At 42.0% G+C, this 26,465-nt stretch overlaps 1 protein-coding gene across 3 annotated transcripts in view; it reads left to right on the forward strand.

The window, feature by feature from the left end:
- MAP3K8 (mitogen-activated protein kinase kinase kinase 8) overlaps positions 1-26,465 on the forward strand; it is a 62,465-nt gene that overhangs the window by 20,665 nt on the left and 15,335 nt on the right. For 2 of the 3 annotated variants that reach the window (XM_069211292.1, XM_069211293.1), the window contains exons 2-5: positions 2,858-3,215; positions 6,330-6,497; positions 20,595-20,856; positions 25,389-25,495. In XM_069211292.1, the coding sequence (XP_069067393.1) occupies positions 2,886-3,215; positions 6,330-6,497; positions 20,595-20,856; positions 25,389-25,495 (867 nt within the window). In that variant the 5' untranslated portion in view covers positions 2,858-2,885. The remainder of the gene's footprint in view (positions 1-2,857; positions 3,216-6,329; positions 6,498-20,594; positions 20,857-25,388; positions 25,496-26,465) is intronic. The other variant, XM_069211294.1, reaches the window with a different exon arrangement.

Raw genomic sequence — 26,465 nt, forward strand, 5'->3', positions numbered from 1 at the left:
TGTCAGATGTGTTGGTCTTTCCTAGTATTTACACAAATAAAGATTTAAATTCCATGATGTTGTTTTATTTGTTTCAATAGCACTTTAGCGCTACTCATCCCAAGGCAGGGTGTAAGAGTGCTTTACATCACATGTACGTATCATGCACTGACAATGAATCATATGTGTGTAAATAAGTGTACAGGATGTATTACATAAGACAGTGAGGGTTACAAGTTGTAGGAATGACATGTCCTGCATAGCTTACTGTGAAGTGCAAGTATTAAAAGGATCTCAGAGTTAAAAGCAGTAACCCACTTACCTAGTTACATAAAATAAAAATCTATCATGTGTGTTACATAATGTGCTTTGCAGAAGACACAGTAACTCTATGCTACTTTGATTCAAAACTTGGACTTGACAAAACACAGATAATCTCTCTCTGCAGCAAATGTGTTAACCACCAGAGTTATTTTACCATTATTATTAGTCCCTGAGATTAAGCTGGCACACAAAGGTCTCTTAAGCAGGTACCCTAACCCCATAAGATATTTTAAAATGCACACTTAACCAATTAACCACTGACTTATCACACTGTCTAGTTCATTTCTTTATCTCTTATATACAATCCATGCAGAATTAAATACTTGTTGTTAACATTTTTGCAGGAGTGGCAAAGCCGAAACGTCCAAATGTAATGTGCTGAAGAGCATTTTTGCATGCAATGCACGCAAATAGAGTTTGTGCATACTTGTATTTGCAACCGTTTATTATATTAAAGTCAGACGTATTGGATTTGCCAGTGCTTCTTCTATTTAGCAGCACTTTTCAAAGCTACCCCAAACTCTGTGTTAGACACAGCCAAAATTGTATTATCCTTCACGGCTGTTCTTATCACCGAATGAACCCATTCCTGCTTTGCGTTTATTCATTTTTTGTGTTTCTCTACTTTTCTTAATCCTTATTCTGCTTCCAATACAAATCTCTTACATTTGTAAGGCTGAATGTTTTAAATAGCCGCCCCCATGTTTATTCCAATCTCCTCGCATTCTTCATTTTAGCCTTTCATATGCCAAGTTATAAATGGTAATTTTCATTGAATAAATAGTTTGATGATAGTTTTCAGTGCAAAAATAGTTTGCTGATCTAAGGTGTGTTTTTACTACTGTGGAAATAAATGCTGACTCCCATAAGAGGAATGTTATACTTGCAATGTCAACATTAATGTGCGGGAAAGTCTCCGACTTTATATCACGGAATAAAACCACAAGAGGCTGTCTGGAAAACAGATTGTGTAGATTTTACGTCATGGCGTTGCGTCTAACGGAATGCTGAGTATTAATAAACATTATTCTATTTGTAGCATGAAGGCACACGTGAAGAAATTCTCATCTTGTGGTTCAATTGCATAAGCATTTAGTTGAAAGGCGTATAGTTTAATAACATTCCTTATTGTGTACTGCCTGATTAGATAAAAAGTTGTAATATTGAAAAGTATCTCTTTGACTCTTTTATTCTTGTGCAATAGGTATTCGTCGCCAGGGATCTAAATGGGTGTGGATTTTTTTGTTTATTGAATATTTGTTTTTATCATTTTGTACATCCTCATGTGTCACCCCAGGTGCGCCTCCACCGTCGCCCAGGTTTCTCACTTGTCTGTAATGCGATTTCTGCTCACATGCAAACTGGGTGCCCTACAATTGTGTCAATGTTGAGAATGTAGAATCAGTCATATTTTCTTTACTGAATCTCCCAAACGAACATTTTCTTATTCTTCCGATTATTAATACATATTTTAATACAGTTCTTAATACCGCTTTTTGACATTTTTATGCAGTATAAATAGGCGGTACTGTTGCCAAGTTCAAGTGTGCTCACTTTTTTTTTACCATAGAAGGATGAAAGGCTGAATTGACCTGGTTGAAAATGCCACGTGTAAGCGGACAATGCTGAACTTGTTCATTTCATTGGCTTCACTATTCCGACTGCCTCTTGCTAAAAAGGACAGCCTTAATCCTGATTAACCATTTCATTTCTGGTTCGCAGAAATGCCGTTGTCCCTAAGGAGGAAGTGGAAAAGTGACTTCTCACGTTGTCTTCTGTGGTGTTATCTGTAAATAGTTTCTGTAGATCTTTAATTCTGTTTTCACATTTTTTTCTACTCATGTGGGCGAAAGTAGAGTTTTACATTTAGGGTGCGGTCGAGTTACAAAGTATGTTCAACTTTTCATCTCTAAAGACGAGTGTGCTTTTTTTTGTCCCTATCTCTTCATGGTTATGTATTATGGTGTTGGACCATTGGTTGCCTTTGAGAGTGATTGTGTTTCTAATTATACGAATGTTGGGGTCACCAACTATGCATATACAGAATCTGCACACAGTAACAATCACCTTTGAAAAAGTCAGTTCAGAAATAGTACATCGCATGTGTTGTTGTCTAGAGAAGGAAACCCGCCATAGAGAACAAAAGTGCAAGTGTAAGTGGAGAAAGTATAGGCACAATATTGGGGTACAGGAATAGCATGAGGTACGAAGAACCAGAAGAACGCTGGAGTGATCTGGTCAGAGGGATGTAACAAGATTCGCTACTTTAATGCATTTTATTTGATATATTATTAGTGTTAAGTTAAAGTTTTAATTTTTATTGTTCTAATGTTTTTTTATTAACTAAGCAATAAACTTAGTAGAAAACAGACTCTTCCTTTATTTGTGAATGGCCATCTTTCCTGACAAAGAACTCATGGAGGTTCTTAATTGCAAGTAAAAATTTACAACAGTTGGCAAACATTGATATTGCCTCAATCTTATTTTTTTATGGTGGGTATGAAATATTTGTCTATGGATATGGACATCAGTTGATTCTTGTGTTTTTGTACAGTAGGTAAACCTCAAGAAATCAAAACGTGATGGAGCCAATGAGCATGGACAGTGATACCGTAGACCTTCAACTCTTGTTGGCAAATTTGAATACTTCTGAAGTGATAGACATAATGGATGAGTTGTACTGTGGCGGCCAACCAGATGTTGAAGATGGCACGATGTCTACTTTTTGCGAAAACAATGAAAATGAGGATCGTTCTGATTCCTTGCTGTTAAGTGGACAAATAGACACTTTTCTGTCAAAAGTTTCACGCGGAACTGTTAAAGACCTGCTTGATTTTGCCAATCAAGTGTCAAACACCACAAAGCAGATGCGCCGAGCCCAAGAGCAAGAATCTGGAATCATACTGAAGGAGGTAAACTACATTTTGACTAAATGTTAGTAATAATGTCCTGTTTTCACTGATTAATAATCTTTAAATTTTCAAGATAGAATTATTACTTCTTTTTTTTTTTTAAATGAATGTCATCACTACAACATACACATACTTTCACAGATGTAAAGGAGAACTACAACTTTACAAGGGAGGAGTACAGCTTATCAGCCTGCCTATAAAGGGCTTCCTCATTGTGTCCCTGAATGCCATGTCTGAGGTTAACAAATGCCTTTCATGTCAAATTTGTTTTTTCAATTATTTATTTTGGTTGTTCTTGATACCTAACCCAAACCACTTCCTCATTGTCTTTTCTAGATTACGTAAGTGATGATTTGTACCTTTTAGGACATGTCATTTTTTTTAAATTTCAGAAACCGCTATCAGGAGCATTGTGAAGTTTTTTGTTTTCAAACCGAGACTGCCACATGGTTTTAGATAATCTTTCATGATGAGGTCATTGATTTTCAATAGAATCTCTATGCTCTGTATGAGAAAGTGTCAACTCTGAATGTAGCAGTTGCTATGAAAACAACCAACACACTGGTGTGTATTTATGGACGTCTTACTTCTTATATTTGAATAATAAACCGGGTATTAGGGCTTCTGCTGGTCCTCTGTGGTCTACAATAATTACCAGGTGTCTGAGCAGGCATCAGCTTCTCCTTTTTATTTATTGCTGTAAATGCATTTACAAACTTCGCCACCCTTGGGCAAAGGCCATTTAAAACATGAGCATCAATTTGAATACCTCCAATGGTGGACATAGCCTGGGAACACATAATGTGGGTGGTCACATTGAAATTTGCTGCTTTTTTTTACACCCCACCATACCAACCCTGACCATGTGTTTTACCCTCTCACCCCAGCCAGTACAGTCCGGACCTTGGGGCTGAGGGGTTGAAAGATTTTCTTATTTTTTTATATAATTTCTGTAGTCAACTGAGTTCTCCATACGAATAAATGAAAAGTTACAGTCATTGTTGATCAGAAAAGTTCAGACCAACTCAGCCACATGTGCATATTGTGACCATCACAGAAAATCTGTAATGAAAGTAGTGCCTTTGTGTGGAACATATCATCATACCCTCAGAATGGCCGTTTGGCTGTTACTGAAGAACTCAGGTGTACCTAGCACCAGGCCACCAATGTTCTTCCTTTAGTTTGGAAACTCAGAAGAGGTGACCAAATGCACAATCCGCTTCATTTATGATCACGGCGCCTCTGAGAAGAAAGGCAAATATCAGCCAAGCAACAATAAAAACTGACATAATGAACTCCCTCTTTACCAGCAACTTCCCACAGATTAAATATATTTTGTAAAGATATCATTTGTGTATCTCATTTATTCACATTCTTGCTGTAATTTTATTTATTTGAGCAAGAAAGGCCACAGACCGAGAGTGTCAAATTAAATAAAAATTGAAGCTTGCCCATGATGCAGCAGGCCGGCCCTAGCACTTCCACATACTTTCCCCAGTATTCCTCCTGGAATACCTCCTATCAGTGGCGTTTGTTGAAATTGCATTATTTCAAGAGGCCCAGTAGCTCCTGTTTCTAAACTCGTTGGAATTAAGGGGCCACGGGTTTTGAGGACCTAGGTGTTGAGAGTAGGAGTTAAAAGTACTCAAACTAAGATGAGAATCTATGCAATAATCCACGGGTTTTCTGTGTCAGATGTCTGGTACCTACCCTTATCAGAATTACAAACATCATCTAGTTGTGTATACTACCTCCTCTCTCCTCACAAAATCTTACAGAACGACGTGTCCATTCCCTTGAGATTTCCATTGAGCTAATCTACAAAAATGCCAAACTGTATTTCTTTTTCAGGACAGAAGGTTCCCATAAAATGGGTCACAACCTAACCCAGATGCTCTGTTGCCTATCAAAGCAGCTCCCTGCAACTAAATGTAATGCCTGCCAGGAAAGGCCAGAAGGGATGCAGATACCTTGACGAGCAAGAGTAGGGCTCTGCGTGATGAAATTTACTGCAAAAGAATTTGCTAATTCCACCTGGGCAGAATGAAGATTTGTGGAAATGTGATTGAGCTTTTATTGGGTAAACACCATCTGAAGCGCTGTGCGAGCTTGAACCAAATATAACTTTGTCAACTTTCTTAAAAGCGGGAGGCCCAAGTTTACGAAGTGCTTGCGAAGACCCAAAATTGATCAACTTGCCTGTGCAAAGTGTATTTGGCACTGAAAAGTTTGAAAAGTGCAAACCAAATTAGTTTGTGTTCTGTAAAACAAAAAAGGGCATTGCAGATGAGTAATATACAAAAATCCTAGGGGTTTCACTCAAAGTCTTATCTACTAAAGGGGGTCGGCTTGGCTTTGCATTAAATCCTAGCACCAAATGAAATCTGGTGCAAACAATGGGCACGCAAGCTATTTTGTGATATTTCCACGGGTGGATTGTAATTTTTCTGCTAAATAGAACATTTTACAAAGCTTATTCTTTACGGGGTTCCATGGTATAGCAGTTTGTACTGGAGTGTCACACTAGACCCTACTGTGTGAGCATTGCGCCATCGCCTTGCATCCCAGTAAGACAACAATTTTTGAGCCAGTGATGACATCATTAGTGCGCAATTCATACTAGATTTTGCGAAATCGGTTACTGTTTGCGATTAGCAGTGCTTCAGATTTTCAAGCACAACTTTTAGTAAATGTGGTTCATAATATCTTCACTTTCCGGCAATATTTTATCTGACTTTTTTCCATTGCATTTACTTCCATTTCCTTCTGAGCTGCTGACCTAGAAGGAACTTTTATTTTTTTTATTCTTATCTCCCAGTGCTCAAGTTGTTTTGACAGCTCCAAATTTTCAATTTCAAAGAAAGTGCATTGCGTACTCAGCCCGTGCCATTTGCTGTCTTGACTCAAGGGTGTGACTATTTCCATGTGTGCTTGAATACCAGCCTGTCCAACAGGAAAGTAGTTGAAAAAATGGTTCTCGTGCTTACCAAGTGTTTGCTCAGGTTTCTCAATCATTTTGTTTCCCTACATGAATGCTCGCTGTAAGGACGTTGCCTTTCGACTGCTTTCCTTGAATGGTTTATCTTTAGGCGTTTCTTGTGTCTTTTTTTCTAGACGATTACCGTTAAAGGTGGGCGCTATCGGATACACTCTGACGTGCTCCTGTTTCCATGGAAGCTGACTTACCGGAACATTGACTCCGGGTTCGTTCCTCAAGGAGCCTTCGGAAAAGTGCACTTGGCTCAAGACCGAGAAACGAGAACACGAATGGCATGCAAATTGGTATGTTGGGATGCAGCCTTGCTTTGCAGAGAGTCTTTCACAGCTTAAAACAAGAATATTTGTCTTTAAAGCTCGTTGCCTTAGGTTGTTGTTTATGTGTTTTAGTTTCCTCTCATTCATCTGGTATTAAAAAAATGCCAAGTGATGCCAGAAATGTTGAAAGGCACCAGAAGTTAAGTACGACCTTTGCTGCCAACGCGACTGAATACTAAGACGCTAGCTATGTTTTCAATAATTTCGAGTTTTAGCAAAATTAATTTTTTAATATGTCATATTTTCTTCCAATATATTTTCTATTATTTTCTCTGGTGGGACAGTGCAAGAGATGCCTTTGAATTCCCAGAATAATATTTTCACTTCGGAATTCCTAGAGAGGAGAATTTTTTATTGGTACACTCTGAGGTATAGCCTGTGGCAAACACTTTACAAATTCAAGGGGTGGAAAAAATAACATGTTCTCTTGAAACATCCGTGACTCGTACAGAACAGTGCATGGCCATATAGCGAAAACATCTACATCGCATTAACTGTGCATAGCACTGCAACCTTCTTCCGCTCCTAACACGATGTTAGTCCGCTTTGAATTCTATGATTCATTTTGCAGTTTATCTAATATTTGGAGCAGTGGAGTGTGCACCCAATCCTCAGCATTTCTCTTCATTCTCTTACAGTAGGTTCATGTTGCGTTATTAGCAGGGGCGGCTCCTCCGCTTTCAGCAGAAGGGGAAGGAAAAATAAAATAATAATAACGAAGCGTTATTATCATTTTATTTTTCGGTGAGCCAGGTTAGGGCGGGACGGGGTTGGAGGGAGCTGGAGGGAGGAGTGGTTGGTGCACATAAGTGCGCATGTATATTTGGCCGGCCGTGTTTGGCCGCCCAGACATGCACACTTTGTATTTCTCCACCCGGCTCCCAGCTGCATTGAACAGCTGGGAGGAGAAAATGCTCAGGGTGGCACTTCCTCTGTGAGTGCGGAAGCAGGGCGCTTACACTAATCACGTCACTGCTGTCAGGCTGGTGACAGCAGCGTCGTGATTGGAGGAGAGTCTGGAAGCCTGTGTGCTTCCAGAAAGAGGACGGAGGAGACGAACCCGTCTCCATAGGAAATAGTTAATTGTTTTTTTTCTTTTCTCAAAGGCCCCCTGCACCACGGGGGCTGCGGGGGCCTTTGTTACGCCACTGTCTAAAAAGTTACATCTTGTTAGCAATAGAGGATGAAGTTACAAGTTCTGTCAGTCTTAAACTTTTAGTGATTTGCGTTCCTTGCCTTTGATTGGTTTTCTTTCCCTTTCAAAACTGCTAATTAAAGTAGCCATATCTTGGTCAAAACAATAGACTTCATAATAATGGAATTGCTGTGAGGCAGTCGGCAAATGCGCCCAAAATGAAGAATATTTTTGCTTCTTCTTTATCATCAGTATTTCAGTGTTCAGGATCCTTAGTAATGTATTTTGGACACTACTGTATTATTCACCTCACAAACAACTGTGAATCTTCTCAGACTGTGTCTGCACAACATCTGTAAATTGGTTGATAAGCTAAGAAATATTTCAATATTGTTCTTTTTTTAAGTTCTTCTTCGAGAACAACACAACTGTTGACACCTAGGTAGATGATAATGGTGCCATGAGTGACTCTGTATTTGTAGAAACTTAGGGGGTCATTGCGACCTCGGCGGTCTTTTAGCAAGACCGCCGTGCGGAAGACCGCCTGTGCAGGCGGTTTGCCGCTCGGCGTATTATGGCTGTTGGCTGCTCTCCGTCGTTATTCCGACAGAGAGCCACCAACAGCCATACTTGCGGGCGGCGGGGAAGTGGAGGTTGCTCCACCTCCACCGCCACGCCAACAGAACACCGCCCAGCGACTCACGTCCTGTGATTCGCCGTGGTGGTGTTCTGTTGGCGTGGAGGTGTTGGCGGAGCTGCCCCCATGGCTCCTGTCCCCTCCCGGAGGATCGACGGAACAGGTAAGTCGATCGTCCGTTAGGGGGGGTGGGTGGTGTTGTGTGTTGTGTGCGTGCATGGGGGTGTGCGTGTGTGTATGCAGAGGGGGTGTGTGAGTGCGTGTATGCTTGCAGGAGTGTTGTGTGTATGGGAATGAGTGCGTGTATGGCTGTGGGTATGTCTGTATGGATGTGTGCGTGTATGTTTGAATGTGGGTGTGCGTGCCTGACTGTGTGTGTGGCTGTGGGCATGTATGTCGGGGTGTGTCCGTGTGTGTGTTGGTGGTGCCCGCATGCGTGTCGGGTGTGTGTGAGTAATGTTATGTTGGGGGTCGGGGTGGGGAGGGGGGCCCTGCCACCTTTGGGGGGTGGCAGGGGTGGTGGGGGGTGTAGGGGAGGGAGTCGGGGTGGGGGTGGGGGAGACCCCTATCAGTGCCAGGGAACGAATTCCCTGGCACTGATCGTGCTTACCGCCATGGATTTCTTGGCAGTTCAAACCGCTGGAAATCCACAGCAGTAAGGCGGGTCCAAATACCGCCGGCGGTATTCTGACGGCCGCGGGGCTGGAGACCCCGGTGGTCGTTTCCGCCCTGGCGGGCGGGACGGAGAACCAGCGGATGACAATGGCAGTAACCGCCATGGTCATAATTCACCAAGGTAAGACCGCCAGCCTGTTGGCGGTCTTACCGCCAGTTCTCTGCCATCCGCCAGGGTTGTAATGACCCCCTAAGTTTCATCCTGTTAAAAAATGTTGACTCACCTCAGTTAAGGAAAGCTCTAGCAATGCAGTTGTTGCAGCAACAAAGCAATCGTAGTTGCGCCGTTTTTTTTTATTCGCCTCATCAGTTTGTTCTATGCCACACGTGGAGATAGTGCCCCCTGTGCTCAATAAAATAGGTACTACACAGCTAGAGCTTTATTCTTCCTACACCTGAAAAGCCATGGTAGGTAGGGTGTGAAACTGGAACTTAACAGTAGTAGACGCATAGCGATAGAGCTTCAAAAATTGAATGTGTGAATTGCCATTTTGGGCAACACGGTTGTCTCTCCTTTTGGGTACTGTTCCTGTGTGAATTGACGTGTTTCATTGAAACTGCAGTTTTGATACAAATGTGTCAAACAGATGTCACTCTTACAGGGTTAAATGTCACACTGAGTTTGTCTCATCAGGAGCTCCTGAGGTGACATTCCAAGTTGCGCTCAGATTTCACACTGAACCTTGGTTTTCCCCACACAAAGTCCTATAGGAGTTAGTGCAGAGAAACTGCGTTATGATTATAAGTTTACCAGTTTGGATTAAGGGGAAACATGGTTTTGCCATGTGGGAGAACTGAAACCGCATGCTAGTCTTCCTTTCTGGAACTTGGAAAGAGAAGGTAAAATTAAGGTGGTAAAAAAAAAATCGCATGATGATTTTGCTTCCTGGTATTCCAAAACTACTCGGTTTGCGGATCTATCTGCTTTTAATGAATAGGACTTTCAATATACAATTATCTAATGGATATTGATAAAAGTGAGGCACAGTCCTGGATTACCCTAAATTGGTGATCAGAAAGCCAACTGCAGGTTTCCGAGGTGGAAAGTGAGGGTAAGAGCTTGCCACCCACAGTGTAAGCGTGGCTTTGTATGTCAAGTATGCAACCGTCTAATCCACTGCAAATACACAACAGCAAGAAGGTCACATTAAGTACATTGTAGTGCAGCCATCATAAGATCACCTCCACTCTTTCTGGCCTACTAATCAACTTAAAAGTAGAGACTGACATTTAAGACTGTTTTGTACAGCGCTTCATGCCACACTTTAGTAATTTGTAAGCACTACCAATCACCTGTGGTATTATTAAAGCAAGTAATGGTACACAGTGTACCATATTCCGGTAGTGAAAGGCTGAGTTGGCTTTGCTGAATTTGTTGAACTCTTGTCATGCAAACCACAGCAGATGCTAGAGGCGAGGGTTAAGTCACAGAGTCAGCAAGGTCTGCTGGACCGCTTGTAACACCACAAAACACACAAGTAAATCGGTTCAGCAGTTTCAGACTTAACATTCCGTGATTGCCCTCCGAAGGATGCTAAGTAATCAGTTATGTATGTGCCGCTGAAACTTGTCGGAGTATTAATAGCCCAGATTCATCATGAACCAGTGAGCATTACTTCACCATTCAGCTGTTGGAAGATTAATAGCTTTAAAGTTGAGGCACCGGTTAAGGTTTTGCTCACTGAGTCACTCTTTTTATTAGATCAGTCTCACATCACTGAAACAGTAATACCATGCTCTAAGAAGGTTATATCTAACCGTTGTGCACGGGCTTACTTGTTCAGCCTTGGCATTTCTATGCGGTTGCATCAGCATGGGCTTTTCAAAATGTCATTTCTAGCTGATCAGTGTTCATCTTGTGCCTCACTGTTGTCAAAACTTCAAATGCATTCGCAGGAGAATGATGTCCTCGGAAATTCCCTTAGGATCACTTTCTTTTTAATTTCTTTTAGCTAAGCATATTTATTTTCTGAAATGCAACTGCTGCTTGTCTCTTCAGTATGTTTATAATTCGCAGACACTTTGGCACTTTGGGGGTTTTGAGTGACATCTTTAACTCTCCTTGCAAGCACCCGAATTGACTTTGTGATGTATGAGCAGTTCATGACCTAGTGCTGCCTGGTCAGTTGCGAAATAGAGCAGATCTGCACAGCACAAACCTGCTTTTGTGTGCATTCTGGGTCTGTTTTTACCGGTGAGGATGTTTGTCCATGTCTATGCGTTGAGAAGATTGACCTAGGAAGGAACAAATTATAGCTGGATGCCCCCACTCCCCTCCCACGTTCAGCAAATTCTCTATCCCACTGGTTCCCCATCTGTGGGCCGGGGACCCCCAAGGGGTCTGCGAAGCCTCCTCAGCGGGTCTGTGACTGCTTAGAAAATAAACTAATATTAACGGATTATTAAAGTCTACATAAATAAAGTGGCTAAATGTACAAATGAAATTTTTAAAACGTACTGTCATTGTCAAGGAATTTGAAACTGGAGGCTACAAATTAAATTAGTATCCTCAGATTGATTTGTGGGAGCAGTGCAGGTGCATCAAACAAATATAGTATGGATGATGTGTGGCTTCATTTGAATTTAGAATCTTCCTAATAAATAATATTTTATTTGTTTGCAAATTAAGTAACTTGTGTTATCATTTGTACATATGCTTGATGGAATGCTTGTTTCTGTATTTTTGTGTGTATTTTGTGTTTCAAATCATTGACAATATTTAGGCATGGCTCCCTGGGTTCCAGTAGTGACTCAGTGGGGGTCCCCGGATTCCAATATTGATTCAGTGGGGGTCCCCCCGGTTCCAATAATGATAAAGTGGGGGTTCACAGAAGTTGAAAGGTTGGGAACCATTGCTCTAGCCTCCTCTCTTACCACTGGGGGTGATAGCAGGATGAAACAGGGTCTGGACCTGTAGTGCAACACAGACGGGCCATAAACTATGTCTCAACATCCTGTAAGAGGCAGCGTATAGGAGACAGCCATCTTTTCTCTCGCTTCCACTGGAATCTCTACACCGTCTTTTACATCCGCATCCTGAGATGAAATTGATCCCACAGTCCTGTGCAATCCATGGTGATCTAGTTGTGTATGGTCTCCAGCCTACTGTATACAGGGAGGCCGAGAATTTCTCACTTGGAACTTCCTCTGCTCTTGACATAAAGGTGGAACTGAGTCTAATTAGAGTACCATACAAGGTTTTACTTGAGCTTTTAAAATGCTTACTATCGTAAAGGCAATGGTTGTAGCTGTTTGGAGATGAAGTGTAACCACAGTGTAGTTATAACTGTCCCATTTGTAAACGTCTCTGACACCTATTGGGTCTAGCCAGTTGTAGGAAAGTACCATCTTGCCTGGCATGTTACCCCCATTTTTCACTGTATATATGTTGTTTTAGTTGTATGTGTCACTGGGACCCTGGTAACCCAGGGCCCCAGTGCTCATAAGTGTGCCTGAATGTGTTACCTGTGTAGTGACTAACTGTCTCACTGAGGCTCTGCTAATCAGAACCTCAGTGGTTATGCTCTCTCATTTCTTTCCAAATTGTCACTAACAGGCTAGTGACCATTTTACCAATTTACATTGGCTTACTGGAACACCCTTATAATTCCCTAGTATATGGTACTGAGGTACCCAGGGTATTGGGGTTCCAGGAGATCCCTATGGGCTGCAGCATTTCTTTTGCCACCCATAGGGAGCTCTGACAATTCTTACACAGGCCTGCCACTGCAGCCTGAGTGAAATAACGTCCACGTTATTTCACAGCCATTTTACACTGCACTTAAGTAACTTATAAGTCACCTATATGTCTAACCTTTACCTGGTAAAGGTTAGGTGCAAAGTTACTTAGTGTGAGGGCACCCTGGCACTAGCCAATTCCCTGAACTTTGTGAGTGCGGGGACACCATTACACGCGTGCACTACATATAGGTCACTACCTATATGTAGCTTCACAATGGTAACTCCGAATATGGCCATGTAACATGTCTATGATCATGGAATTGCCCCCTCTATGCCATCCTGGCATAGTTGGCACAATCCCATGATCCCAGTGGTCTGTAGCACAGACCCTGGTACTGCCAAACTGCCCTTCCTGGGGTTTCACTGCAGCTGCTGCTGCTGCCAACCCCTCAGACAGGCATCTGCCCTCCTGGGGTCCAGCCAGGCCTGGCCCAGGATGGCAGAACAAAGAACTTCCTCTGAGAGAGGGTGTGACACCCTCTCACTTTGGAAAATGGTGTGAAGGCAGGGGAGGAGTAGCCTCCCCCAGCCTCTGGAAATGCTTTGTTGGGCACAGATGTGCCCAATTCTGCATAAGCCAGTCTACACCGGTTCAGGGGACCCCTTAGCCCTGCTCTGGCGCGAAACTGGACAAAGGAAAGGGGAGTGACCACTCCCCTGACCTGCACCTCCCCTGGGAGGTGTCCAGAGCTCCTCCAGTGTGCTCCAGACCTCTGCCATCTTGGAAACAGAGGTGCTGCTGGCTCACTGGATTGCTCTGAGTGGCCAGTGCCACAAGGTGACGTCAGAGACTCCTTCTGATAGGCTCCTTCAGGTGTTGCTAGCCTATCCTCTCTCCTAGGTAGCCAAACCCTCTTTTCTGGCTATTTAGGGTCTCTGTCTCTGGGGAAACTTGAGATAACGAATGCAAGAGCTCAGCCGAGTTCCTCTGCATCTCTCTCTTCACCTTCTGATAAGGAATCGACTGCTAACCGCACTGGAAGCCTGCAAAACTGCAACAAAGTAGCTAAGACGACTACTGCAACTCTGTAACGCTGATCCTGCCGCCTTCTCGACTGTTTTCCTGTTTGTGCATGCTGTGGGGGTAGTCTGCCTCCTCTCTGCACCAGAAGCTCCGAAGAAATCTCCCGTGGGTCGACGGAATCTTCCCCCTGCAACCGCAGGCACCAAAAAGCTGCATTACCGGTCCCTTGGGTCTCCTCTCAGCACGACGAGCGAGGGCCCTCGAATCCAGCAACTCTGTCCAAGTGGCCCCCACAGTCCAGTGACTCTTCAGTCCAAGTTTGGTGGAGGTAAGTCCTTGCCTCACCTCGCTTGACTGCATTGCTGGGAACCGCGACTTTTGCAGCTACTCCAGCCTCCGTGCACTTCCGGCGGAAATCCTTTGCGCACAGTCCAGCCTGGGTCCACGGTACTCTAACCTGCATTGCACGACCTCCTAAGTTGTTCTCCGGCGACGTGGGACTTCTTTGTGCGACTTCGGGTGAGCACCGTTTCACGCATCCTCGTAGTGCCTGTTTCTGGCACTTCTCCGGGTGCTACCTGCTGCTGAGAGGGCTCCTTGTCTTGCTCGACGTCCCCTCTCTCTCCTGGTCCAATTTGCGACCTCCTGGTCCCTACAGGGCCACAGCAGCATCCAAAAACGCTAACCGCACGATTTGCAGCTAGCAAGGCTTGTTGGCGTTCTTTCGGCGGGAAAACACTTCTGCACGACTCTCCACGGCGAGAGGGATCCGTCCACCAAAGGGGAAGTCTCTAGCCCTTTTCGTTCCTGCAGAAACCGCAGCTTCTTCTGTCCAGTAGAAGCTTCTTTGCACCCGCAGCTGGCATTTCCTGGGCATCTGCCCATCTCCGACTTGCTTGTGACTTTTGGACTTGGTCCCCTTGTTCCACAGGTACCCTAGATTGGAAATCCACAGTTGTTGCATTGTTGGTTTGTGTCTTTCCTGCATTATTCCTCTAACACGACTTCTTTGTCCTTAGGGGAACTTTAGTGCACTTTGCACTCACTTTTCAGGGTCTTGGGAGGGTTATTTTTCTAACTCTCACTATTTTCTAATAGTCCCAGCGACCCTCTACAAGGTCACATAGGTTTGGGGTCCATTCGTGGTTCGCATTCCACTTTTGGAGTATATGGTTTGTGTTGCCCCTATCCCTATGTTTCCCCATTGCATCCTATTGTAACTATACATTGTTTGCACTGTTTTCTAAGACTATACTGCATATTTTTGCTATTGTGTATATATATCTTGTGTATATTTCCTATCCTCTCACTGAGGGTACACTCTAAGATACTTTGGCATATTGTCATAAAAATAAAGTACCTTTATTTTTAGTATAACTGTGTATTGTGTTTTCTTATGATATTGTGCATATGACACTAAGTGGTACTGTAGTAGCTTCACACGTCTCCTAGTTCAGCCTAAGCTGCTCTGCTAAGCTACCATTATCTATCAGCCTAAGCTGCTAGACACCCTATACACTAATAAGGGATAACTGGGCCTGGTGCAAGGTGCAAGTACCCCTTGGTACTCACTACAAGCCAGTCCAGCCTCCTACACCAGTGCTATGTTAAACTGCAAAATAAAACAAGTAGACATGTACAAATGCCGCTGATGTGTTTCAGAAATGTCTCTCATCACTGACTTTACTGATGCCAAGTTGTGAATGTCTTCCAAGGAAGCACAAGTTCATCTGAATTTGGATAGTCTGTGGTGGCACTCCAGCTAGTCGGTGACGTCTGTGTCTATAAAACAGTACTTGCTCCAAGGTAATTCCACTCTGCCTAACTCTTCCTTAGATCCTATGCTCAGGAGATACGACCACGCACCAGGTTCAAAATAACATGCAGGCCTGCCAGCATTCACAGTACAGATGTTTTCTTGTGTCACTGACATTCCTTCACCCTACAACCCAATGTTTCTTTACTACTTTTAGATATTTTGATTCCTCAAAACAGGAATCCACGACAACAAGGTTGATCTGTTCTTCCAGATGGTGGCTAAGACTATTGCAAGACATAGAATATTTTTTTCAGTGAAAAACACTTAACCTTTACAATGTGGCAGAAAAAGTCATTGTGTCAGCCTCACTCAGCATGTTCAAAATGGATGCCATTGTTGGCTCCATTTCTGATGCCTTACGGATGCCCAATGTTCTGCCCCACACAAAACATGAGGATAATGAAGGAGAAAATCTTCTCCCTCCCTACTATACTGACAGAGGTCTCTGCATTAGATGCGCACAAGCAGACTTCCTTTTCATGGTTTGGAGTTGCCCGATCATGGCACAGTTTTGGTTGTCTGTTACAAGGGATCTGGAGCGCATCCTAGACCATGAACATTTATGTACAGCAGAAATCTTCCTCAGCAAAAAGTAGGCAACAGATTTCTGGATCAAGTGCTGGGGGTGGTGCATAGGTACATAGTTTGGCAATGGAAATCCCCTCATGGAACAACCCAAGGTGAGTGGCAAGCTAAGGTGAGAAGGTGGTGAGCAGCTGAGGGGGAGGCACCATGGACCGAGAACTACAGAGGGGTGCGTAGATGGCCTCTAGCATATCTGTGGGTGGGGGGAGGTGGTCACAAGTTTCCTAGAGCTCGAGCAGTAATGGTGACCTCTGGGAGCTTCGTGGCCCTTCTGGCTGGTGGCAGCTGGTGTTGCCCAGCGCCACTGCTGTCTTGGTATCCCATTCAATAGGGTTGAGATGTGGCCCCTCAGGTATACGCAAAGTAGTTTTGAAGCTCGGGGTCTCACTGCCCCACCTGACTGGGGTGCTTTTAGTACCTAGCTTCCTCCAACCCACAGAAAACGAGACTCCTGCAGAGCTCACAAGTGGATGCTATTAGGAATACTGGTTAAAAGTTGGGTTTAAGGTTTGATTGGTTTGACTCCGTATGTGATTGGAATTACCAACTTCTAGGCAGACACACCTAGCTCTGCGACTGTAGTCTTTTAAGATGTGCTGCAGATATATTACTTGCCCTACATGCAGAGAATGCAATTCGACTATGATGTATCTTACAGAAAATTATATATATGGGTCTTACCAAGTGCCTAATGTAATACTGGAATGTATGGAAAACCAATAATGATATATATATATATATTTTTTTTTTTAAAGACAAGCCTCTCTATATTGGCTGACAAAAATGCTAGAGGGCTGAAGCTGGACATCTTTCTTAAAGTAGAATTGATTTGTCTCTCTGGCCTATCTACCAAGGATTTTCCTCTTTTACAGCAGTTGTCTGCAAAGCAGCCAAATTGCTAAAACTTCCTTTTGAAGAGTCCAGGGCTAACTTGTTGACTGAGATTCTGCTCCCTGCCTCTACCATCTTAGAACTTCTTTCGTCATTTAATGAGGCCGTCATGGACCCAGTGCTTGTAGTCTGGAATAAAAAAAATTCTGTTGCTGTGGTGAATTACAAAGTGACCATAATGGGAGACAAGTTCCTTTATGCCCACTCTTTGAGAGTTTGGTGGTGCAGACATTGTCTTTTAAGGAGAACACCAATACTTCCCCCCTACGCCTTTCCATTAATAGTCCAGTCGTATATATGCTGTGAGGAATAGCGTCTTTTTCTCTGGTAGTCTGTCCTCGTGCTTCTCCAAACCCACATGCGTGCTTGTATGTTATGGCCTTGCACTTGGGGAGATGGTTCAGTTGGCAATGTACTATGTCTTATATTGTATGGGGCCCTCTGCAAAGCTGATCAAAGATGACCAGGTCACGCCTAAGCAAACTCGCTAGCCAAACTCAGCCAATTCTGTCGCCACTTTTGTCCCTGGGGAGGGTTAATGAAAGGAGGAATCTTTAGGTAGATAAAGTATTCACCGAAAAATAGTTACTGGAGGAAAGTAACTTGTTTTTTTCTGGTACCCAGCATCTAAACATTAGAAATGTTGTGTAGAGTGTTCATTAAGTGTAGCTGTGCTTGTTCAAGATCTTATTTACTGGTGTGGGGTTTTTATTGCCAAAACGTTATGGGCACCAATGCCAGCACAGACACAACAATTCTCACACATAAGCTAGACAAGGACCATTGCACCCCCAAATACCTCTGGTGGATAGTGGTACAAACATACATGCCAAAAGATCTGATTTAGGAGAGAGACTATGGATTTTTGAATCCTAAAATAGCTTCATTTTAGCTGTTTCCCGACTAAAATTGCCTCTGCTTTAATAGAAGTCAATGGGGAAAATATGTTCCCCCCAATACATTTTTTAAAGTCTCCCACCTTCATGTTCTAAAATGTTGCGTGCATGTACAAGGGAGTGTTGGTGTGCCATTACACGATGGAGCCCTAAATAACTAGCCCCCTGCCCAGAGGAACAAGAAAGATCCTGCCAGAAATGCATTTGTGCCACATTCGTACCTTTTTATTGGCATTCTAGGACCGACGCTTTTATGTGAGTTACCTCTGATTTGTACATCTATTTTAAAATGGACATTAGGCAGTGTTATTACATTTGTAGTATTCAGTTTGAGTGTTTAATAGTTTTTCAAATACTTTTCAAAGCCCTATCTAACGTGCCTTGTCCCTTTTGGTTTGTTTATGTCACTGGTTAATATTCACCACATTGTGGCATAATTGGTTGCTGTCTGCACAGTAACTGTTCCCCCTAGATAAATATTTCCATTTCAAGCAACAAAACTACAAAAACAAGTTGCTATTGTACTTTGCATAATCTCTAGTATTGTGTGAATGCCTAAAAGAGTGTCAGCTCAATAGAACAAATGCACAGCAGTGTCTTGGGGTTGGGAGGAAGGTAATGAAGTGTTTATGGATAGCAGGTCACTTCCTGCAGTATGTCCAAGTTGTTAGGTGAGTCTGGCATTTGTACAGTGGGCTGCAGGCTAGCATGTCTATTTTCACGGAAGGGTGAGCTGATCCAGCACTGAAAGGCATATAGTCCAGTTCTAGAAAAAAAACATCTACCAGTTGCAACACTGGCTAAGCTTTCTCCCTTGACTCAAGCAGCACTTTTTTGCAGGTACATTGTCCAAATGCTATGACGTTTCTGGCAAACATTTATTTTTACAAAGTGTTCTGTAAAATGCCCCTTTTAGGGTAATTTTCTCAAAAAGTCTTTTTGGGGACACATCACCAGCTCTCCTCATAAATGCCCATGTTTGCTCGCTTGCTCAGTGTAGCGTGAGAGGCTTGTATGAAAATTGTTGCAAGGCCTGGTTCTCAATCTGGCCCTGTCGTTGGCTCATTTACTTTTAAGGGAAAGAATCAGGAAATGAGAGTGAAATGTAACCTACATCAACCATTTGATTGAAGTCCAGGAAATGTAAGTGAAACATGTTTGTCTAACTTGTACACGCTAAAAATTTACTGAATGCCCTTAAATTGCAAAAAAGGAACAGATTACTTCTACTTTGATGCTAGGCCTGTGCCTCTTGGCCTAAGATTCATTTTATGGAAAATGTTTGACTGCTGAAGGCCACATTTCACAAGAGGAATATGGGATCCTATAACATAGCTGTTATGGACTTTTCATGGTGGCCAGACAATTATGTGAGCATCACTAGAGAGGGGCTTTGGCTCTGCCCACATGCTTTGATTGGGCAGAAGTTGTGTGCTTCCAGAAAAAAAGTGCTTGCCCTCCACACAGCTGTGATCATTATCTTTACTTATTTAGCTGCTTTAGGTTGAACTTTCAGGGCCACTTAGATAACTTAGTTAAATAGATAATGTTGGTGTTTTCTCTAGCAGCAACATAGATGGGAGGAAGGCAGTCATTGACCTACATGGATTTAGGTCTGGTTTGACAGTGCACTCATAAGCTAGACGTATTGTCATTGTTTGTTACGAATTAACTTTTGCTCTTCTAGACTTGTGCAGTTAAACAAGTACAATAAGTTAATGTATGTCTGTTGTTTTCAAGAAAAGCATGTGTAACCGAGGCAAGAGCTGTGACCAGTATTCATTGTTCAGTCTTGGACCCACCTCTGCAGCCAATAGTGTTGTTTCTGAGAGAGCAGTGCAAGAGAAAGTCTGTGGGCTTAATTTTCAAAGGTAGTTGTACATATACATGCACATGTATACCACCTTGAATGGGTGCATGTTTATATTTTTCGGGACTTGACAAAACTTTCTCGAAGTAGCCCTGGGAACCTGGCAGGAGTACTTCTGGGAAAATGTGTGTGAAAATTCCTATTTTCACCAATGCAAAGGTTTTTCCACATATATAATTGTAGATATTGTGCGATTACTCATGGTAACATGTAATTGCCATGTTGGCACTTTTTTTCATGAGATCCCAACATGTTAATCCCCATGATGAAACCACTTCCTGCACCTCCTAACCAATTTTGGGGGTGTCTGTAGAGAGGAATTTACTCCTTTGACACGACCACAGGAGTAAATCTCTCTATTCCAGGGTTGGGTGGAATAGAGAAAAGTTGAAATATACAAACATTTCAACTTTGTGGCAATTCCCAAACTTTCTAGGGTAACTCCTCCTTCAATGGGCTTTACTCTTATTTAGTATTGGTAAATTTGAGCATGAATTGATTTACTAATGCAAGTTCAACTTTTGTGAATATTTTGCACTCCCTTATTCTGCTATTTGCACGTGTAAGTGAGATATACGTGCACAAATCGCGCTGCATATCTAGTCTTAAAACACAGTAGAGTCACTACATGAATACTTTTTATTCAAATGTTAAAACACGTCAAACAGTTTTCACTTTCTAAGCTCATTCTACCTGGTTCCAAAGTAGATTTGTACATATTTCTTTGTTGTGGAAGAACATTATTTAAAGTAATTCATGTGCTTTGTAGCAGCGATTGTCTTAGCTAAAGTATCTATGATAAATGTGTTGGTGGCATTTTCAAAAGTCAGTGTTTCTGTTATTGTTCATAGATCCCAGTGGAGCAGTTCAAACCAGCAGACATAGAGATCCAGGCTCACTTCCAGCATGAGAATATTGCAGAATTATTCGGGGCTGTGCTGTGGGATGAGACGATCCACCTCTTCATGGAAGCCGGGGAAGGGGGATCTGTCATGGAGAAGCTGGAAACCTGTGGACCCATGAGGGAATTTGAAATCATCTGGGTGACTAAACATGTTCTGAAGGGACTTGAATTCCTGCATTCGAAGGGGGTTATCCACCATGACATTAAACGTAAGTTTTTGTTTACTTTTATGTGGTCGTTGCATTTTGTTGTGGCGGTAGCTGTTTTATATAAATCCCTTTTTGATATGAATGTATGTTTAGCTTTTTAAGCCAATCTGTGAAAAAGTCGTGACCTGGTGTTCTAAGGTTTAGAGCTTGCACTTCGTTGCCTTTGTATTTATATGTTGGTATTGGTATGAACCTTTTAGAAGAGCAACACAGGACAATACATTCAGGGGGGCTGGCAGATGTTTCAAAATCATATGCATCAAATCTGAAGGAGACATTCGTAAAGGATGGTTATTGGACCAGATGCTGGAAGATTCCCTATCAACGATATTTTAAGATCATTTTCTTTACATTAATGATCCAAATAGAAGAAAAAAAACGTCTCCTGAACTTCTTTTACATTCTAAACATAGCATACGTATGTGTGAATGAATGGAAAAACAGCCCTGTAGTGTACAAGAAACAGAAGTTATAAGTCATTCAGATCCTCCTCACGTTAACGGGTCAGTATCTAACGTCGAACATTTATGCAAACTGCAGTGATAAAAAGCAGGACACCTGCTGCAGGAAATCCCCATCCTGTTAACAGTGTACAGCGCCACATTTTCAAGGACTTTTCACCGTGTAAGTTCATTCCCACTCACTGCCACCACTGGATCGGCATTAAGGATTCGATGTTGGAAGAAAGCACAGAGGGCTAAATGTATGGCGGTAAATGAAGGAGTCTCCATTGGAACTTGGAGAGACCCACAAGAATGTTGAGCGAGAGGGTTTTAAGAGACCAAGTTTTGCGGTGGAGAGACATCTATAAGGCTGGGACTGCACAGCATAAGCCAGCAACTGTCCTGTGAGCTACTTCAGCTCTGGTGTTCTGTGCAAGGTAACTCCTGGATGGATGAGAATGCAGTCCACTTGGTCCTAGTTCCATCCATCTAAGCAGAGTAGAATTATTTTGTGTAAAACGTGTCTGCCACGTAGGCAGTGAATTTTCCATAACAAGGGTGCCAGTGTTCTGCTGAGCCCCAAAAACGGATTGGGTATTACAGTTGTAATGTCAAAGGGCTATCTCTTGAAGAAGACTATTGCTCTCGTTCTCTCCCCAGTTCTTTTGTCCTGCAACTGTTACTGCTACCTTTTATATAGTACTGCCCCACTCACTTTGTTACAACTTCCTTACTTCTCCCACATCTCCTCGGTTCTTACTCATCTCCATGGCCTTCCTTTTTTCCGGTTATTCAGTTTGCTGCTTCACCACTGACTACAAGTCTATTTTAGAATAGCAGTTTTCTGTATCTGCTTTCCTATTACGTTTCCTCTAGAGTACGTCCTCTTCCAATGGAATGTAATAAACAATGTTCTCCTGACCTTCGTTTCTTTTCTATTTTTAGAGTTTTTTCTCTTTTTCTTCTCTGGCTTTCATACACTCAAATTTATTAGTATTCTCTATCTGTGTTTGACCCTCTTGTTTCGCTTTTTCCATCTATATCCATGTTTGTGTGCTCTTCTATCAGTCTGTTTAGTTGATATTATATTTTTGCTTTTGATTAATCCCAACATCTCCTAGTTTCTCCGGGTCATGCGAATCTCTGCATTGCTGCTTTTTATTAAACAGCTTTATCGCATTTTCGGGCAATAACATTAACCTATATCAACGCAGTCCTCTTGACACTGACTAGCAAGCAAATCATTTTTTGTGGTAAGGTACACTTATTGAGGTTTTACTTTGTGGATTCCATTTTCTCACCATTCCTCACTACAGCCCTTGATACATTTTAAGGGATATGACACACCATCCGGTGGCTGTGAGGTGGGTGTTGTTACCCTTTGAACCAAGGATTCTGAGCTTGCGTCTGCTAGAGTTGTGTGTGAATAGCAAGCAGTAGCCACATCATTGCTTCCTTGCATTGTCATAGCATTGATGAAATATATGCAACCTTGCCTGGGAGAATGAGGCAAGAAACTAAAAAGTGTTTATATGGCTTCCTTCCTGCTACAGTTCGGGTAAACATTTGGCTTCTTCCTTGGGCTACTGAGCCAAGACCCTGGTATAGAGCTCTGCCATCAAAGTCTCCAACTCAGTCATCGTGAGCAGCCATCATTAATCATTCTTCATTCTCATTCTAACTTCACATTTCCAGTCATAAGGGATTAAGGGATTAACAAATTGTCCTAAATACTGCTCAATGAGGAGGTATTGTACAATGTCTGCCTTTTATTAAGGGGAACGTATGTGGATTTCCTTGGGAAATCTCTTAGGGAACCTTGCATCTTATCCTTCGGTGTCCTTTCGAAGTAGCAAACGTAAGAGCTTCGCCCAGTGATCTGCCTTTTGATACTCCGCTCATCTCCTCGCTACCACTTATCTTTGAGGCCATGAAGGGAAGGAGGGGACAAAGAGAACAGAGGTCACTAAGGGACATGTTTACTTTCTGCAGTTTTTACATTTTTACCCTTTGCACTCAGCAGGAGACTTTTGATGGTCTATGTATGGGAAAAGGGGTCGAACCAAAGTCAAAGTCTGCGTGATGTCACTTCCACTTGCTATGCTAAAAGTTAAAGTCAGTGTCAATAAAGCAGAGTGCCATACACTCCACTCTCATAAGCAGGGATTGTAAAAATAAACATAATTAGTTCCCAAGGTCTGTAGAAACCCACAGTTGAAGGAAAACGACTTCAGTCACTTAGCATTTTGGTAAATTGACATTTATGGACAGCTTCTGGATGTTTTGATGTTAGATTTCTACCCAGGGTGTCTTAATTGCTCCCAGATAAGTATTATTGCTCTAATTAAAATAATTAAAATAGACTATCTAACAAAATACATCATCAAGCATAGTACTCAAAGGGGTGGCATTGCCAAAAAATAAAATCAGAAAATATTGCTAACCTGGGCGGTCCCAAAACAAGATTGCAAGACTTAAAAGATGAAAGTAACGGGCAGAAATGATTTCAACTTCTTAAAATATTTATAGATAATTGCACATTGATTAAACCTTTGGTGAGAATGTTGAAAAATGTAACTATCCTACCTTAAAGCTAAAGGTTGTCCTTTATAAGGCACTGCTGCATAAGTGAGATTCACAGGGCCATATGTACGAAAGCTTTTTCCGATAGACACAGAATGGGCGATATCCTTTCGTATATCTGGCCCACAGTCTCTTAAACAGAAATCCTAAAAATATTTATTGTTCGACCTTGAGGTCAGGACCAACACTCAGTAGGTGGGAAATGTCTTCTGTCCTGAAGACACATAGCCTACAGCAGCCCCAAAGAAGCTGGAAATCTACATGACAGTAAAGACTTTGACACCATACAGTAGTTCACTCCAAACCTGTTAAATAAATAACATAGGTGTACTACGGGTTACACGGTTATTTGCAATCACTTCCAGTCTTCTCCATGGTAAGACCAATTAGTATCCAAGGAGGCTGAAGGTAACGTCACCATATATCTTATATATATGTCTTTTTGCTTCAATGCAAGAGGAACCAGTCCAGATTCAAGCAAGGCTGCTCATGAGCGCTGCATTAAAAATCAAAACAGACGTCCAGTAAGAATACATGGTTTACTGCCTAAACAGATATTCAAGTTATGCTGAAAAATATGAATCCCATAAGGAAGTGAAGGAAGATAGTTGGCTTAATAACATTTACCACTCTAGGATAATAGGACTAGTCAGAGTAAGGTTTAATTTTCATGGTGCAAATAGCCATACAGTCAGTTTAGATTTGACATTAATTTGGATGAACTTGGCTGTCCTATGATTTGAGATACTTAACATTGTAAGCTGCTCGTTATCTAGATTCTGGGCTCCAAAACCCCAAGTAAATGTGCAATGATTACGACCAAATGAAAGGATCTAAATGTTCACATCTATATCTAGGCTGTTTATAGTAGTATATACAATCAGTAAATTTCCAGTTTCCTGCATCCATATTGATGTATAGTCTAGAGAAATGGTATTATCTACTAAAAAGGTCATCCATCCAGACTGTTCAGTTTCAACTTCAGGCCCAGTCCCATACTATAATGCACCAGTGCTAATGCTTAGTTACCGCATCAACACCGTAAAACGTATGTACAATTCATTTCTTTGCTACTAACAGAAGTGGCAGCGCGTTATCACCTTTTCGCATCCATAGCTAAAGGCTGTCTAAAAGTTGAGAAGAATGCCCACTTCATCTGCCCAGCTCCCACTGAGACCTTCCAACTTTCAGGCAATTCCAGTGTAAACAATGCCAGTGAGACTTTTACAATTTAAATATGCATTGTCTAAATAAAAAAATAAAAAAACTATTTTCTATACCTGACTCTTATACGCAGGCTTCTTTCCATAGGATTTGCGATGTGTCAGTTTTTCCACAGCCTCTAACCCAAGTAATGCTGTTTTTTCATAAGTTTAGTTGTAAAACAATTTCTGCAGATCCTGGTGTGATGTGACTCAGTGTATTGCTATGCTAATACTGTGATGAAGCAAAGACGTTAGAGAAATTGCCCTTTACAAATAAGGAATCTTTCTTTTTTTATTTTAGCCAGTAATATTGTAATTATGTCAACAAAAGCTGCTTTGGTGGATTTTGGATTAAGTGTTCAGCTCAATGAGGACATGTATTATCCTAAAGACCTACGAGGGACTGAGGTAATGTGCGCTACATTTTAATTATGTCAGTCATTATTCTTGTTTTAAAAGCACACTTTTTAAAATACAATTATTGGTGTAAATGAATGTTTTTCAGAAAATACATATACCTACTTTCAACACATTCTCTTGTTAGTATTGCTTTACAAAATGATCCATCACAAATATTTTGGTTGATTTTGACATGACAGTTCTATAGTTACAATTGCCACTAAAATTGTGCCCATTAAAGACATCTTCCAACATGTGCATAGTGCTGTCTGAGGAAAATTTTGCAAATATCTCGAGAATAAGCAAACATGTAGATTCTCTTCGTATTTGGTTTATGTAAATGGCTTCTTAGTGGTTGGATTCGAGATATTTATTTAGCGCCGTTTTCAGAGGTGTGTTTTAACGTGCGTTTGCATTACGAGGGATTTCTACTGTTTGGACAAGAAACACTGCCGAAAATGCATATTAAGAAAGAGAAAACATTTAGCAGTCTTATTCCTGGGAACTACATTATACGAGTTTTGCATGGTAAGGAAAAATGCGGTGGTGCCCTGTTTGTAAATGTTTGAATTATGAAGGCTATCAAATATACAGCCCTCATCAGTTTGATACAAACAGTTATCCTTGGCAACCTTCTTGCATGACTGCAGATCACCTACAGCCTGTAAATAACAATTGATGATTTAGCGAGCATGACACTAGTACACCTAGAGATTGGTTAGTAGAATAAGGTGCAGATTTCTGGAAGTACTGAGCTAAAGCCGATTTGAATTCATGGAGATAGCAGTGGTCTGCCTTCTTCGTAAGGAGGAAGCAATAAGAGAAGAAGCTCCTCCTCGTGTACAAGTTTGTTTAAACAGGTAAATGTAAGACAAATTGATCCAAAGATCTAAGCTTGAGAAAGGGTTGATATTTAGCTAAACCAACTAGCCAGCGGCAGAAGAGCTTTGGAGGCAACCAGTGCAGGCAAGTCAGTGTC

The sequence above is a fragment of the Pleurodeles waltl genome, chromosome 10, assembly GCF_031143425.1.
Source record: "Pleurodeles waltl isolate 20211129_DDA chromosome 10, aPleWal1.hap1.20221129, whole genome shotgun sequence".
Classification (NCBI taxonomy): Eukaryota; Metazoa; Chordata; class Amphibia; order Caudata; family Salamandridae; genus Pleurodeles; species Pleurodeles waltl.